The sequence below is a fragment of the Heteronotia binoei genome, chromosome 21 (genome assembly GCF_032191835.1).
Source record: "Heteronotia binoei isolate CCM8104 ecotype False Entrance Well chromosome 21, APGP_CSIRO_Hbin_v1, whole genome shotgun sequence".
Taxonomy (NCBI): Eukaryota; Metazoa; Chordata; class Lepidosauria; order Squamata; family Gekkonidae; genus Heteronotia; species Heteronotia binoei.
In genome coordinates this window covers 188,332,632-188,347,745 of record NC_083243.1, presented here as the reverse complement: position 1 = coordinate 188,347,745, position 15,114 = coordinate 188,332,632, and the positions used below count along the sequence as shown (strand labels likewise).

The following is a 15,114-nucleotide window of genomic DNA, read 5'->3' as shown; positions in this document are numbered from 1 at the left end:
GAGGGGTTTAGATAAAAATATGGAGCACAGGTCCATCAGTGGCTATTAGCCACAGTGTGTGTGTATATATAAAAATTTTGGCCACTGTGTGACACAGAGTGTTGGACTGGATGGGCCATTGGCCTGATCCAACATGGCTTCTCTTATGTTCTTATGTGACACAGAGTGTTGGACTGGATGGGCCATTGGCCTGATCCAACATGGCTTCTCTTATGTTCTTATGTGACACAGAGTATTGGACTGGATGGGCCATTGGCCTGATCCAACATGGCTTCTCTTATGTTCTTATAAAAGTCACTTGAGTACCTGGATGACCCACAGACCCTATTGACTTTATGCTAGTTCCATTGATATCAATTTACCTTGTGAACATGATTTAGGGGCTACGAATGTATATTACCGTATTTTTAATTGGTTAGTATGTATCAGTGTGGCGACGGGATGTGCTTCACTCCACTATGTTTCTTCTTTTACGTTCATCCATCATGAATTTGCTGTTATCTTAAACCTTAATGTCCTATATTTCTCTTTTTTTTCAAAGGTGGTCCTGCTGGGTTTGGACATCTTATCTGCGCTGGTGTCACGACTTCAAGAAAGGTTTAAAGCCCAGATTGGCACAGGTAAGGCCATGAAGACTAGTTGAGCCAAAACGCTGTGAGAACTGGATGTGTGTGTTTTTTGGGTTACTGCACTGCAGTTGGGGACAGTAACATTTAAGGTGGGTGCGAAGAGCCTGCTGACAGCTTTTTTTATTTACACAGCTGTATGCTAAGATCCTATAGTTCTGCAACAGCTCCTGTTGTGGCTGCTGTGAAGAAATAACTAGTTGTCGGAGCAGAGGTGGTAAAGTTCTGGGACATGGATGTCTGCATGTACACACAAGCGCAGTCCTTGGTGTAAGGGCGGGCTTGGTAGATGGTAAAAAGCAACGGCTGCTTGTGCATCAGTCTTGGCAGAGAGAAGGGCTCTTTGGGTTGCAGTCTGAGAATCCTACTAGAAGTCCTGTACAGAATAACTTACGCTTTCAAATTGATTTTCCTAGCCCAAGGACTCTAAATCAGCTTTATTCCTCACCCTGCCACCATTAGAAGTCAAAATTATGCACTCTCAAATACTGCATGATGAAATACATACAGGCACTGACGGTGTCCTCCAAGTGTGTAAATTATAGAATGATGCATAGTGCTTAGGATCGTATGAACGTAGAAGCACGTTTTTCTCTTGCATTATATAACCATGAGTAATACCAGAGCAGCTTCTTTGTTGTTAGCCAGTTAGCCTGTCTCTCTTTATCCATACTCCTCTTTCTTTCTAAAATAAACATCCTTTTCTCCATCCCTTCAGTGCTACCCAGTTTAATTGACAGACTGGGAGATGCAAAGGATTTGGTGCGAGAACAGGATCAGGCGCTGTTGCTAAAAATCATGGAGCAAGCTGCTACCCCTCAGGTGAGTTCCTGGAAGTGTCTACTTGCTGCATAAAGCTGAGTGACTGCTAGTGGAGCATTCCTTGGGGATCTTGGTTTGTGGCCCCTTAGTACTACACTCTGCTTTCCAAATAGGTAGATGCCACCTAGTTAGGGTTGCCAATCCCCAGGTGGGGGCAGGGGATCCCCCGGTTTGGAGACCCTCCCCCCGCTTCAGGGTCATCAGAAAGTGGGGGGAGGGGAGGGAAATGTCTGCTGGGAACTCTGTTATTCCCTATGGAGATTTATTCCCATAGAAAATAATGGAGAATTGATCCGTGGGTATCTGGGGCTCTGGGGGGCTGTTTTTTGGGGTAGAGGCACCAAATTTTCAGTATAGCATCTAGTGCCTCTCCCCAAAATACCCCCCTAGTTTCAAAAAGATTGGACCAGGGGGTCCAATTCTATGAGCCCCAAAAGAAGGTGCCCCATCCTTCATGATTTCCTATGGAAGGAAGGAATTGAAAAGGCGTGCCGTCCCTTTAAATGTGATGGCCAGAACTCCCTTTGGTGTTCAGTTATGCTTGTCACAGCCTTGATCTTGGCTCCACCCCTAATGTCTCCTGGCTCCACCCCAAAGTCTCCTGGCTCCACCCCCAAAGTCCCCAGGTATTTCTTGAATTGGACTTGGCAACCCTACACCTAGTCTGTCAGATGCAATATTTTGCAAATCTTACTGCCAAGGGAGCAAGAGGTAGTAGAAATAAGTACACAGAAGGGGCCCAGTGGCTTTCGATGAACTTTTGAGTGGACACAACAGAAGTAAAGTCTGTTATGTTGGGTTACTCAGTGAGGTATAATCAGGGATCTTAAATAAGAACCGAGCCTTGCTAGAGAATATACACAACCACCCTCTGCACTGTTTTGAAGAGGCTGCCTGGTCACTTTGTAATGAAAAGTTTTAGACTTAAGCACATTATTGCAATCAAGAGAGATCTCTCTGTATTGCTGCCTGAAGGAAGAAAAGGACAACATTATCAGCTGCTTTCCACCTACGTTTTCCATTATTCTGGTGGCTTTTCATTTTGTACAATCTGTTGACTCTGCACTGTGTTAGTCTGGAAGCAGCCAAGCATTCATGCGGAGAAGGCAGGGGAAAAACTTCAGTATTCATGAGCTAAGGTTGATGAGACTGTTCTGGTTGTGGAACAAAGGTAGATGTGTTCAGTATAGTAATATATTGGGGGGAGACAATGGTGGGAAATGATAGATTCAGGAACAATGTCTTAGGTTTCAGTTCTTGATTTCTTCCTCTTTTTTTGCCCTCATTTGTTAAAAAAAATTGTGGAAGAAATTTTTTTCATAGAAAACATCATTCTCCGCTGTTGTCTGGATAGTTTTTCAGAATTAGGTTCTTGTCCGTAAGGTGAAAAAGTACCAGTAACTAACACGATATTGTGGGTTTAGAGAGCTTCTGCAAGTTATGAGGAATGAAATTTGAGGGTAAGATGGCAGAAATTTGGGTCTTTGTCACTTATGCTTGAAGATAGGGGGCTGAATGCTCTCCATATGCAAGGAACCTTTCATGTAGTAGAAGTCTTAAAACATGCTCCATTTTACCTGCAGTCACAAGTTTTGAAGCCAAGAATTCTCTCCCTCTTCCCTCCATTTAGTATTCTGTAGAATGTGTAGATTGATTCTCTAACATGGCAAAACTTCAGTAAAGTTTGAAAGGCAGTCTGGGAACACACTTCCTGCATGATCAATTCTCAGCCCTTTCTAGTCAAATTGGTTTTTAATATTTCTCTCATCCTGTTTCCTTTCACTGCTGTTGTCTTTACTTAGTAGTAGGAAAGGGTGAGAAATCCCATGGTCAATACTTATGTGTTATGAAATAGGCCTACATTCAACATACACAGTTTCTCCCATTGCTGCGACATGTTGGCCGCAATATAATGATGTGAACAATGGAAGAATCATTCAAAATAATACAGATAGTACAAAACTTGTATAATGGGTCAGCCATAGCTCTGGCAGAGGTTGTCCTTGAAAGGCCAGCTGCTGTGAGAGCCCTCTCCAGCCCCACCCACCTCACAGGGTGCCTGTTGTGGGGGAGGAAGGTAAAGGAGATTGTGAGCCGCTCTGAGGTTGTTTTCGCACTGATCTTATTCCGGAGCGACGTCCCTCTTCACCGCGCAGCGTCTGCGCGGATTTCGTACTAATTGCTCCGCAGAACCCGGAAGAGCCGCGGCTTCTGTGTCGCAAATGTAAACTGGGTTTTGGCGGTTTACATTTGCGACGCAGAAGCCGCAGCTCTTCCGGGTTCTGCGGAGCAATTAGTGCGAAATCCACGCAGACGCTGCGCGGTGAAGAGGGATGTCGCTCCGGAATAAGGTCAGTGTGAAAACGACCTGAGACTCTTCGGAGTGGAGGGTGGGATATAAATCCAATATCTTCTTCTTCATCTTCTTCTATAACATGCAGTCCTTGTTTCACAGATTCCACTCATCTGATTGGGCCTTCTGTTGAATATTACACATCAAATCATTGGCCTGCTTATAGGCACCTGTATAATAATCAGGTGTCTTGTTATTATTTCTGGACCAGTCATGCTTTGCACCCTCTGATCTGTATTCTTTTTTATGATCCTACCATTAGTTGGTTCATTATGCTGTGGATCGCTTCTAGTCTTTCTGAGCGCCCTTGATGCTAATTCAGGACAGAGTTCTGGTTTAGAGGCAGCAGGTGCACCAAGTCGGTTTTTATATCTTTAAAGGCCATCTTGCCAACTACAAAACTCTGTAGAACATTTTTTCGTTGAGCATTTAGGCTGTTGGCTGCTCAAATGCACTGAAAGTAGTTCCTAGAAAATAATATTTTTAGCCCAATTTTTCCTGTTACTCAGTGGCCCAGAAGACTGATCAGTAGATTTTAGATGCTGCTGTCATGGATGCGAAGAAGATGAAGAAGATATTGGATTTATATCCCACCCTCCACTCCGAAGAGTCTCAGAGCGGCTCACAATCTCCTTTCCCTTCCTCCCCCACAACAGACACCCTGTGAGGAAGATGAAGATATTGGATTTAGATCTCGCCCTCCACTCCGAAGAGTCTCAGAGCGGCTCACAATCTCCTTTACCTTCCTCCCCCACAACAAACACCCTGTGAGGTGGGTGGGGCTGGAGAGGGCTCTCCCAGCAGCTGCCCTTTCAAGGACAACCTCTGCCAGAGCTATGGCTGGCCCAAGGCCATTCCAGCAGGTGCAAGTGGAGGAGTGGGGAATCAAACCCGGTTCTCCCAGATAAGAGTCCGCACACTTAACCACTACACCAAACTGGCTCTCCATGATGAATTGAGTCCTAACTGTCTGAGAGAAATCCAGTTCCCGTCATGTCTGCCTCTTTTTATCTTGCACTTCCTCAAGGAGCTTAGGCTAGTGCGTGTCCCCCCCCCCCCCCAATTTTATCTGGGAAAGATTATGTATGGAGCTGCATGTCAGAGTGGGGATTTAAACCTTGGATCTTCACTTCCTTCGTTTTACAGTATTATCACAATACCATGGTGGGGCATGCCGTGTGTGAATGTTAAGAGCAAGGCTTTCCGGGATGTTAGTGTGTGGATATGATCGGCAGCAAACAATAGGCAGGATCTATTGCCCACGGATCAAATCAAACTGGTCTTCATTGCAGTGATTTGTGGATATCTGATTATTCCCAGTTCTGCATTCTTGGCCGGTCTCCTGTTATGTCCACAAAATATTAAGAATCCAGAACTGTAAAATTACGGCTGATCTAGAATTAGTTATTTTCTCATATTCTTATTTCTCTATGGCAGTACGTATGGGACAGGATATTGGGAGGATTCAAACACAAGAATTTCCGGACGAGAGAAGGGATTTGCCTCTGCCTTATTGCAACACTCAATGCGTAAGTTGGGACACCCAGCTCTTTTCAATAGCTGTATTCACATTTTTTTTAAAGTACTGAGTCCAGGTTTTTCTTCTTCTTTTTTCTGTCTTACTAGATCTGGAGCTCAGAGTTTAACACTGAGCAAGATTGTGCCACATATATGTAACTTACTTGGAGATCCAAATAGCCAGGTGAGTTTTCAGTGAAATTAATGTGTTAATATGAGAGAGAGATGTTGAAATGAAAGGTTTCATCTCTTTAATCCTCGACCGCACCTTAGCTTTTATGTTGCATGCAGTAAATTTGGCTAGGAATATGCATTCAGATCTTGAGCCGAGCTGGCAGATTTATGGGACTAGGAACTTTGGGGAGGGATGGTGGCTCAGTGGTAGAGCATCTGCTTGGGAAGCAGAAGGTCCCAGGTTCAATCCCTGGCATCTCCAAAAAAGGGTCCAGGCAAATAGGTGTGAAAAACCTCAGCTGGAGACCCTGGAGAGCCGCTGCCAGTCTGAGCAGACAATACTGACTTTGATGGACCAAGTGTCTGATTCAGTATAAGGCAGCTTCATATGTCAGGGGAGGGATGGTGGCTCAGTGGTAGAGCATCTGCTTGGGAAGCAGAAGGTCCCAGGTTCAATCCCTGGCATCTCCAAAAAAGGGTCCAGGCAAATAGGTGTGAAAAACCTCAGCTTGAGACCCTGGAGAGCAGGGGAGGGACGGTGGCTCAGTGGTAGAGCATCTGCTTGGGAAGCAGAAGGTCCCAGGTTCAATCCCTGGCATCTCCAAAAAAGGGTCCAGGCAAATAGGTGTGAAAAACCTCAGCTTGAGACCCTGGAGAGCTGCTGCCAGTCTGAGTAGACAATACTGACTTTGATGGACCAAGGGTCTGATTCAGTGTAAGGCAGCTTCATATGTTCATGTTCAACTTTAGAATTGTTCTTTATTGAACTCAGAGCATGGTGTTGTCTGTTTTGGAGCTAAGATTAAAAGTCCATGTCTTGAGTATGCTTCTGTATGAGTAGTTATCCAATTGACTTATATGAGGATTTGATTTCACACCTCTGCTGCAACCGTCTCCTAAAGCCTGCCTACAGATAATTATGTGGGGCCGGGCATTGGTTGCCAACAACCTGCAGAAAAAGCCCCACTGTTTCAGAAGAGGCTAAATATGCAGAATGTGGAAATTGGAAACTTTCCATTGCGTGGAGGTAAATAACATCCCATGAAGCCTCTGTCAAAGGGCAGGACCAGCCCATTGGCAGCCCTAGGCAGGACTAAGAGATCGCAGCAATGGGACCATGGTGCAAATTGGGTTTAACTTGTGGCGTAACTAAACTCTCTCTCAGGGACAAAAGTGAGACATTATTAAACACATTCACAATATCTGCTTCCATGCTGACATGAAGTAGGTAACACTTGGTGAGGTAAAAAAGTATCCAAAAGACTTGAAGTGATTCCTTGTATTAGGGCTGTCCGGTGCGTCTCTTGTGCACTTTAGTCTCAAATTCTGTACTAAAGTAACAGAAATTCTGCCGCAGTACGAAATGCTCAGGGCATTTTTGGCTGCAGCGGGAGGGGGAAGATGAGAAAGCTGCAATGTGCAAATGGAATTCTTCTCAATTGTGGAGAAACTACAATGGATCCAGGCCTTAGGGAACCAATTAAGACAAAGAAACTTTGATCTCTATCTATTTTGTAAGTCCTGCAAGGAGATCAGGGCAGTGTGCGTGATTCTCCCCTTCCCATTTTATCTTTGCAGCAACCCTGTTAAGGCAAGTTAGCCTGAGAAGGTATGCCCTGACCAAAGGCTCCCTAGTGAACATCGTGACACTTCGAACCCAGCTCTTCCATATCCAAATCTAGGACTCTTAACTACTATACCACACTTCCCTCCTGACCTTTTCCAGCCTTCCTAAAATCCCATCCCTGTTTGTTGTGGTTGTCGATCTCACCAATTAGTGTTTATATACTTTCAGAGCTCCGGTCCCTTCAATGAAAGCTAAACAAAGTATTCAACATCTCAGGAGGTTGAATACTATGCTCATTATCGAGTGCCTTGTTCTGGTGAAACTGAGGAACAGCTTATTTCTTGTTTATGTGGCCAGACTTTGAAGAAGATTTTTTTAAAGGAGATTTTTTTGGATTTCTATCCCGCCCTATACTCTGACTCTCCGAGTCTCAGAGCGGTCACAATCTCCTCTACCTTCCCCCTATGAGGTAGGTGGGGCTGAGAGTACTTTTACAGCAACTGCCCTTTCAAGGACAGCTTCTATGAAAGCAGGGAGGGACGGTGGCTCAGTGGTAGAGCATCTGCTTGGGAAGCAGAAGGTCCCAGGTTCAATCCCCGGCATCTCCTACAAAAAAGGGTCCAGGCAAATAGGTGTGAAAAACCTCAGCTTGAGACCCTGGAGAGCCGCTGCCAGTCTGAGTAGACAATACTGACTTCGATGGACCAAGGGTCTGATTCAGTATAAGGCAGCTCCATATGTTCATATGCTTGGGGAGGGATGGTGGCTCAGTGGTAGAGCCTCTGCTTGGGAAGCAGAAGGTCCCAGGTTCCAATCCCTGGCATCTCCTGCAAAAAAGGGTCCAGGCAAATAGGTGTGAAAAACCTCAGCTTGAGACCCTGGAGAGCCGCTGCCAGTCTGAGAAGACAATACTGACTTTGATGGACCGAGGGTCTGATTCAGTATAAGGCAGCTTCATATGTTCATATGTTCAAAGCTATGGCTGACCCAAGGCCATGCTAGCAGGTGCAAGTGGAGGAGTAGGGAATCAACTTCGCAACTGAAAAGGTAGCAGTTTACGATTGGTCTTTTTAAATCAATCCCCAACTTTTGCTTATTAGAGTTGCAAACTCTTAGGTTTCACAGAGTTCCTCTCTATGAAGAATGCGGAGAAGCTGGATTTTTAGCAGAACAACCGACAGATGGCCTGCCTTGTCTGTCTGTAACAGAACAATTGGGGTTTTCCAAACAGCTTACTTATTATTCTTCCATTTAGAGAACATCTATGTCTGATTTCCATATGGTGTCCCAAGGCGATAAATAACTCTGCTAAATATTAATAGATTAAAAGACTCATTTGAAATTTATATCTTGCACAAAATAAACCATTTGGTTGAGATTAAATGAATACACTAGCAGTTTTAATGCATTCTTTTAATAGGGATTATGGTCAGCCTTTGTCAGAGGGATAGACTGTCGGATCTGATGAGACGTTATCCTTTGCTCACTACTGCTTGTTTTGTGTAAGGTTACACATAAAAGCTGCAGCCTAGTAGATGGTGGAGCAGTATTGCCCTCTGCTGGTTGAAGCTGTTAAAACAGAAAAATTGGCTCCTCTTTCAATTAAAGTTTGAGTTATTTTTAATATTAGGTTATTTAAATGTTATTGCACTGCTTCGTGTCCCATAGAGTATTTACACCAATGGAATGAACGGTGATTTCCCACCTCCAGCTTCCCACTCGTGCTCTTCTTCCTGGGCCTTCCACAGGAGCACACGTCAGGCAGTATTTGGGGTGTACTGCAAAGTGGCAGGAGGGGAAGTCCTGTATCTCAGATAGAGATCTCTTCTGCCTGGGGAAATTTTGGTGGATCCATTGTCTTATTGAACACTTCCTTTTACCAGGTTCCTTGTATTCAAAGTATTTCAGATCTTTCCGTAAAAGATAATTATCGTTTATTAATAATGCTGTCGGGAATGGTATCAGTGGTTATTCATTATAATTTACCATTGCAGTCACTTTAAAAACATCTAGGCAACATCACTATTACCTGTGGAAATATTTCCTCCATGTGGCCCCTTATGCATCCACACGTTGGCTAGAATTCAGGAAAAGGTAGCCATAGCTGTTCTGCATTGTTGTTTTTGAGGGATTTAAATGTGACTAATGCATGCTGGGTTGCACCCACTGCCTATCTGCAGGCCATACTGTGATCAGTTTAAAAGCGCTTAATCGTTTCGCTGGTGAAGACTAGGCGGTATAAGCCTAATAGGAGACTACTGTGAGGCCTGAGTAATGCGCTATGAGCTTTAGAAAAAGGACGTGTCAGATAGAAATACAGTAAAACTAATAAAACGCAGGATAAAATCCTTCCGTCGGCTTTCAGATCTGTTTAATACGAATGGAGCAAATAGAGAAAAAAAAAAATCTCCCACTTGCAAAACCATCTTTATAGAAAAGCCAGTATGAGGGAAAGAACCAAATGTGTCATGTGCTTCCTAGTAGTGCAAAGTATATTGTTATATAATAGACGGCCCAGGCTAGTCTGATCTCATCAGATCTTGAAAGCTAAGCAGGGTCAGCCCTGTTTAGGACTTGGATGGGAGACCACCTAGGAAGTTCATGGCTGCTACACAGAAGCAGGCAAGGTCACCTATCTCTGTTCATTTCTTGTCTCGAAAACCCTGTGAAGGATTGCTGGAAATAGGCGGCAACTTGATGGAACTTCGTGTGTGCACACACACACACAAAACAGTAGTGCATGTGGATTTAGTAACTTACGTGTAAACTTTCTCTCATTTTAGAATCTGGAATAACATGTCCTCTGTTTCTAGTGCAGGCAGTCCTTCTCTCTTCAGAGCTGCCTCTCTGGCTTTAGAGAAATATGCTGGGCAAAATAATAGGCTACTTTTTAGAGAGAAGAATAATTTTGTGCATCCTCTGACAGTAGGATAGGGTTGCCAACCTCCAGGCGGTGGTTAGAGATCTCCTGAGATTACAGTTGATCTCCAGGCAACAGAGAGCAGTTCACCTGGAGAAAATGGCTGCTCTGGAAGGGAGACTCTGTGGCAATCCCCATTGAAGTCCCCCCCCCTTCCCCAAACCCTGCCCTTCTCAGGCTCAACCCACATAATCTCTAAGTATTTTCCAACTCGGAGCTGGCAACTCAATCTAAACATCAGAAGTTGGTAGAATACTAAGGCCAGTAGTAGGAGTCCAAGTTCCAGAACCTTGCCAGTGAGCAGTTAAGCAAAGTGACAGTTGAAAAAGCATAGGTGAGTTATTTGGGTGACAAAAAGGGGCACAAAAGCTCCAAGTATGTAGACTGTCCCTGTGTTTCCTTTACATGGCTTGGGGTTTAGAGCTACCTCTTGGAAGAGTCTGTATACTCAGTCTTTCCTGCTATCTGTTGCCATCATGGTGATAGAGAAAGACCTAAACCATGTGGGATTAGAAGTTTAAAAAGAGAGTGTGGCAGAACTGGTTTGGGAGAGGGTGTAATGAGGGAGGCTGGTGAGTTCGATCCCTCTTTGTTCTGGGAGGAACAGCAGACAGGAAAGGAAAGATGAAGTAGAAAAAGTTTATGAAGAACCCTATAAAGCATAGATCAGGCCTTGAAAAGCTTAAAAGTCTTCCACATGTTGTCTTTTGTCTTTTGACTTGATTTAAGTTGGAACTGTCTTTCCTGAAAGCGTGTTCTATGCTGATTAAAACCAAATAGCCATGCCAGTCTGTTATAATGCTAGAGTCACTAAAATAGTATTTTTGTTAAGACTAGCTAGTATTCACAGTGTGCTATGTGTGTATGTGTGAACACACACAAGCTTTTGGGCTATGCATTGATTATACTCAGGCTGGGAACTAAACAAGTTTTGAAATAGAGAAGGGAGGGAGACTAGATGCTGCTGTTTCTGCTTGTGTGCTGCAGCTTAACCACTGTCAAAGCATGAAATGATAGGAAGACTCACAAGAAAGTGCCTTTGCATTAGTAGCTGTCAGTGATACATAAGGGTTTTTGTCTGACCTTAAGTGTATAAGTGTTTCCAGGTCACCTGAGTGACCAAGAATGCTGCTGTTTCCAGTGGTACCTTTCTTTTTTTCCTTTTTCGCCTCCGCCCAGAGGGCGATGAGATCTTCAAGACCACCCTGAACATTGAGAACATTCCGAATTTCTCTGGTCTGAGTCTTTAGCATAGCCCTGCTTGTAAAACCTCTTCCTCGAACTCTGAAGATTAGCTGCTTGTTTTATTCTGTTCAATTTAGTTTGCAGGGAGGGACAGTGGCTCAGTGGTAGAGCATCTGCTTGGGAAGCAGAAGGTCCCAGGTTCAGTTCCCAGCATCTCCAAAAAAAAAAAAAGGGGTCCAGGCAAATAGGTGTGAAAAATCTCAGCTTGAGACCCTGGAGAGCCGCTGCCAGTCTGAGAAGACAATACTGACTTTGATGGACCGAGAGTCTGATTCAGTATAAGACAGCTTCATGTGTTCATATATGTTCATGTTCATTCTCAGTTTTATTATGAATGTGCTGAATTCTGTGCAGGGTGACAGATAGAATGAATCATGATACGATCGGATCCTCAGAAACTTGCTTAAATCACCAATTACTAATTGCGGTCCTGACGTTTCAGTATTTCTCGGTTTCCAAAGTGGAAGCGCTCTGAAGACTTTCTTCTTAACTGTTAGAAGAGCTGTTAGTATGCAGACTCATCCCTTCTGCAGGAATTTCCCCCAAATCTTCTTCCTAAGGGCCTGTGCACCTCGGATATCCCTTATAGGAAGAAGGAAGTAGAAGACCCTGTCCCATGTAGAGCATCTGGTCCAGCCAGAGCTTTTTCTTAAAGGGGGGGGGATGGTTCCTTGCCTTGGGATTCCCTTCCCATCTGTATTCCACCAGGTAGTCACGACTGAGTGGGAGCTGCCCGCGAGGACCAAGACCAACCATCCCATCATCTCATGTTTCTACTCATTGGCACCAGAGGCAGTTTTAAACTTCCTGTTGTGAATGCCCCTGTCACAAGCAGGGGACCAGGTGTCAAGTCAGTGGATTCAATAATGAGGCTTTGTTGATAACAAAGTAGCTAGTTTATTGATATCATAGTTCTCGACTACAAGGAGATTGAAAGACTAAAGATCATACAGTAGAATGCAATCATATAAGGTACACTTCAAAGGGATTCTTGAGGGAGGGGTACTATGCAGGGCACATTCACACATTGATGTTACAATTTCGTTCTCAGGCCTGCTTTGGCCTTGAGCGTCGCCTCGGCTCCAACCTCCCCCAATGCCCGGCCTGAGAAGGCTCTATAATCTCTTTCACATATTCCCATTTCAAAGCACAACTACATAACAAAGGAAAGGAGGGGGTGAGGAGAGTTCAAGCTAGCAGCATTGGCATACAGTACAGCATTTACCCAGGATGCTTCTCTCCTGAACCAAAGATTGAGTGCAGGCTTGACCAGAGTTAAAGCAGACTTGACACCAGGGAGGGCCTCTTCTAGCTGCTACCACTGGTAAGGGTCTCCTTGGGAGGGCCCAGAGTACCCACCCAATCCCTGTCTTCCTTCTCAGCAGCACCTTTTGTCTGGGACCAAAGAGGCATGCAGACCCAGGCAGTATAACAACAATAAGTTTATTGTAAGTGCTCAAGAACCAACAAATGGGCTCTAACTTTTAGTGCAACAGTAAACATGGAAACAGCAAAGGTGGTTCAAAGCATAACAAAAAGTCCAGACACAATTATACGTTCCCTTGCTGTAATTCCAGTTGACTCACCACTCTTTGGATGTAGGAGCTGTCATGACTGCAGCCTTCCTCCAGCCATCCTTTGCAAAGAGAACCCTCCTGACTACAGCTTCCTCTCTAGCTGGGCCTTTTATTTCCTTCCTTTCAGGTTCCGCCCCTCTGGTCTCCAGTGGGCAAGTTTCCCTTCAAAACTGTTGCCCACCCAATCAGAGGGACAGAAGGGATCCTGGGAAATGTAGGCCATATTGGTACAGGCTTAGGATCATGACAGCGTCATTCACCAGCCTTCATTCAAACGTGGTCTTCCCAGCAGAGTCAGATTACCTCCCTCGGGACCCATGCGAGAGAAGGATAGATCAATCCTGTGCAAGAATTTTGAGGCCCTTCGGCTGCCCTGAGGGCCTCCACAGTGAGTTCCCTTTTTTCCCAGGGCAGTCTATTCTTGGACCTCTTGGAGATGGCATGGTTAGACACTGATAGAGAATAAAGACAAAAAGAAGGCTCTTTTGTGATCCTAAGCAAAGCATTAGTTTTCAGCCATCTAAGTTTCCCAAAGGTCACTGGCAACCCAAGATATCTGGGGCCCCCAGCTCCTTTCTCCACACAGTTTCCAGTGAAACTGACTAGAAACAGCAGCTCTGCTCTGCCCAGCCGCCCTGCGGCTTTTAGGCAGTTTCACTGGAAACTGAACCGAAGCTGAGGGGGCTGGGGAGAACAGAGCTGCTACTTCTAGTCAGTTTCCAAGCTTCCGGGGGGATTAAATGGGGATTAAAGAAAGTCCCTTTCTTTCCCCAGCTTGACTCCTAGGAGAGCAGTTTACTGGGGGCACCTGTTTTGGGGGGCTGTAGCTCTCCCCTTGAAATCCAGTTCACACCAAACTTGGAGAGCAGGAAGAGGTGAGTCCGCTGAAGAGTTTGCTGCCAGTTTGGTATCTCTAGTCCACTTGGGGGCCATTCTATGCCTTCCCCAACTGAACAACCCATGAATTGTTCAGGAAATAAAAAAAAAACACACAAAAGAAGCCGAACCACTGATTCAGGCAACCCAACAAACCACGAAACAAAACAAACCACCATTTTTGCATTCCATACCCATCCCTAGTGGGGAGCCCACACAGATCCTGGTCTCAAGAAGAGGACCTTTCTAGCATCAGCTTTCTGGAAATCAGAGCGATCAGGAGGGGTCTCTTTAGCTTTCCAGGATCTCCTAGGTGGGAAGATGTCCTTATGCACACAGACAATGTAACCAAATATTTTATCAACCACCAGGGGAGCACAAAATCCATTTCTCTACATATGGAGGCGACACAGATCTTGTGGTGGGTGGAGACCCACCATGGTCATTCAAAGCTGTCCGTGTGGCAGGGTTGTCCAGCATCTTGGTGGGCTGGCTCAGCAGGAGATCTCTGAATCAATCAGAATGGATGCTGAAACTTTCCACCAAATCTACCACAGATTCGGCATGGTAAAAGTGGGCCTCTTTGCATCAGAACTCAAGCATCAGGTGCCCAGGTTCTTTGCAAGAAGAAATGTCCTCAGGGCAAGGAGTAGATGCTCTAAGCTGTGATTGGCTAGACCAGAGGTTCCTTATGCACACAGACAATGTAACCAAATATTTTATCAACCACCAGGGGAGCACAAAATCCATTTCTCTACATATGGAGGCGACACAGATCTTGTGGTGGGTGGAGACCCACCATGGTCATTCAAAGCTGTCCGTGTGGCAGGGTTGTCCAGCATCTTGGTGGGCTGGCTCAGCAGGAGATCTCTGAATCAATCAGAATGGATGCTGAAACTTTCCACCAAATCTACCACAGATTCGGCATGGTAAAAGTGGGCCTCTTTGCATCAGAACTCAAGCATCAGGTGCCCAGGTTCTTTGCAAGAAGAAATGTCCTCAGGGCAAGGAGTAGATGCTCTAAGCTGTGATTGGCTAGACCAGAGGTTCCCAAACTTATTTGGCCTAACGTCCCTTTTCAGAAAAGAAATTACTCAGCGCCCCCCTGAAAATCGTCCTTCAAGAAGTGGACTAAAAGATGCAGTGACGTATTTGCACACAGAGTAAACAAAGATGTTGTAAAGAAGACACTTTGAAGCGTGAAATTCTAAATTATTTTATAAAATCAACTATAGTAACATTCACATTCACAGAGAATTTTTGAAATTTCAATTCCAACTGAGGCCATCTAGTTTGACAGGTATTTGACAGGAGAAGATCTAGATGGGCCCAGCTAAATTGGTTGTTTTGTACCAATGATTCGTTGCATAATTCTAGCACTTTGACAGCCAGTCAGGGATATAAGTGGATTAGTAAAATATCAAAATTCAAGAAGA

The 15,114-nt window shown here is 44.8% G+C and overlaps 1 protein-coding gene across 17 annotated transcripts in view; it reads left to right on the top strand.

Annotated features, from left to right (window-relative positions):
- CLASP1 (cytoplasmic linker associated protein 1) overlaps positions 1-15,114 on the top strand; it is a 400,778-nt gene that overhangs the window by 98,829 nt on the left and 286,835 nt on the right. For all 17 annotated transcript variants that reach the window (XM_060262849.1, XM_060262864.1, XM_060262857.1 and 14 more), the window contains 4 exons: positions 542-620; positions 1,345-1,448; positions 5,239-5,330; positions 5,428-5,503. In XM_060262849.1, coding sequence (XP_060118832.1) covers positions 542-620; positions 1,345-1,448; positions 5,239-5,330; positions 5,428-5,503 — 351 coding nt within the window. The remainder of the gene's footprint in view (positions 1-541; positions 621-1,344; positions 1,449-5,238; positions 5,331-5,427; positions 5,504-15,114) is intronic.